The sequence below is a fragment of the Anastrepha obliqua genome, chromosome 5, assembly GCF_027943255.1.
Source record: "Anastrepha obliqua isolate idAnaObli1 chromosome 5, idAnaObli1_1.0, whole genome shotgun sequence".
Classification (NCBI taxonomy): domain Eukaryota; kingdom Metazoa; phylum Arthropoda; class Insecta; order Diptera; family Tephritidae; genus Anastrepha; species Anastrepha obliqua.
In genome coordinates, this window is record NC_072896.1 from 55,418,148 (window position 1) to 55,420,289 (window position 2,142).

Consider the following 2,142-nt stretch of genomic DNA (forward strand, 5'->3'; position numbering starts at 1 on the left):
CCAAATCTGCAACTGCTAAGCCAAAAGCAGCTAAAGCAAAAGCAACTGCTGCTAAAACCAAGAAGTCTGCATCTAATAAAAAGCCAGCCGCAAAAAAACCTACAGCAGCAGGTAAAAAGTAAATAATTTACGGTGTTTGTAAGTGAGTTATAAACGGAACCTTCATGGTAAATTAATAATAAGCCCTTTTCAGGGCTACAAAATCTCTTAACAAAAAGATCAAAAGTGAATTTATTCCTTACAGTGTGTAGAAAACATTAAAAAAATAAAAACCAAGTAGTTCAACAAACTCAACAACAAAATCATATTTAATAGACTAATGAAACCATATGAACATATTCTTCAATATTAAGGAATTTTAAAATTAATTTCAATGTGCATACATACATATCGCACCCTAAATACAAAAGGGACACAACTCAAAATGTTCCTTCTGCTCAAATATGAACGAAACGTTATCAATAAAACGGTCCGCGAATGACATATGGCAAAAATAAATTTTTTGTTTTTTGATAGGACTGTTATAAGCTTACATGGCAAATTTCAGCGTGATATGTCACATAGTTTGTTTTCTGTGCTACTGTAAACAAGTCAAGCTCGAGTTTGGAAAATTTTGAGTTGTGACCCTTTTGTATTTAGGGTGCGATATGTAGAGATATTAATTAAGACATTTTTTCATTCTCTTTGTTAATTTATATTTTATGGCCCTGAAAAGGGCCTTGTTTTGTTAATATATTTATATACCTTTAGTTCAGTTGGAAAAATTATTTGGAACTGGTATATTTGGTAACAGCTTTGGTACCTTCACTGACGGCATGTTTGGCCAATTCACCGGGCAAGAGTAAACGTACAGCAGTTTGAATTTCGCGACTGGTGATGGTTGAACGTTTGTTATAGTGAGCTAAACGCGACGCTTCCGCAGCAATGCGCTCAAAGATGTCATTCACAAAACTATTCATAATGCTCATGGCCTTGGATGAAATACCGGTATCAGGATGTACTTGTTTCAACACTTTATAGATGTAGATGGCATAACTTTCCTTCCTCTTACGCTTCTTTTTCTTATCATTTTTAGTAATATTCTTTTGAGCCTTACCGGCTTTCTTCGCTGCTTTTCCACTAGTTTTTGGCGGCATTTTAATTTCTTCACAACTTTGACGATTTTATGATTTTATTTTCACTCACACTATTTGTCACTTATTATACCTACCATGCGTCATGTGCATGCTTTAGTGTATATTTGCCGACCAACTCTTCGGCGAGACAATACGAAGTAGTAGTACACACACGATGCTCAACAGCACAGCATAAGGGTTGGTGCTCAGCATAGCGAAAAAGTATATAAGCAGCGCACATTTTGTGTATCAGTGAATAGTGTGCTTATACTTTGAGTATAATACAGTACAGTGCTTTGTCGTGTAGTGAAGTGAACAATCTATAGCAGTGAAAATGTCAGGCCGTGGTAAAGGTGGTAAAGTTAAGGGAAAGGCAAAGTCCCGTTCAAATCGTGCTGGTCTTCAATTTCCAGTTGGTCGTATTCATCGTTTGTTGCGCAAAGGCAATTATGCTGAGCGTGTTGGTGCCGGTGCTCCAGTTTATCTAGCTGCAGTTATGGAATATTTAGCAGCTGAAGTTCTTGAATTGGCTGGTAATGCTGCTCGTGATAACAAAAAGACAAGAATCATCCCACGTCATTTACAATTGGCCATCCGCAACGATGAAGAATTGAATAAATTGTTGTCCGGTGTAACTATTGCTCAAGGTGGTGTTTTGCCTAATATTCAAGCTGTACTTTTGCCAAAGAAGACCGAAAAGAAAGCATAAAGTGAAAAATATAGGCGAATTATAATTATAAATACCGACGCAAACAAACCGTCCTTTTCAGGACGACAAAATACATTTACAAAGAGATTTAAATAATTTCTCACTAAATGTGTTATTTTTTCATACATATTATCGAATGTGAATAGACGCATGTATATTTGCGCCAAAACTGCGGCATATAAACTGGTTATTTATACATATTCACTCATACATGTGTATACATGCCTACTGACTGTACGCTCGTGTATAAATGAAGTGGAGTAGATAAAGAAATGCATATGTATGTTTGTATGCATGTACTACGTACGTTAACGAAAA

At 36.0% G+C, this 2,142-nt stretch overlaps 1 protein-coding gene across 1 annotated transcript; it reads left to right on the forward strand.

The window, feature by feature from the left end:
* Nucleotides 1–1,449: 1,449 nt before the first annotated feature.
* On the forward strand, nucleotides 1,450–1,800 carry LOC129246840 (histone H2A-like; the record flags this gene model as incomplete). Its single annotated transcript, XM_054885493.1, has 1 exon — nucleotides 1,450–1,800. A coding segment is annotated over exon 1 (351 nt), but the record flags the coding sequence as incomplete, so codon positions are not given.
* Between the last annotated feature and the right edge of the window lie 342 nt (nucleotides 1,801–2,142).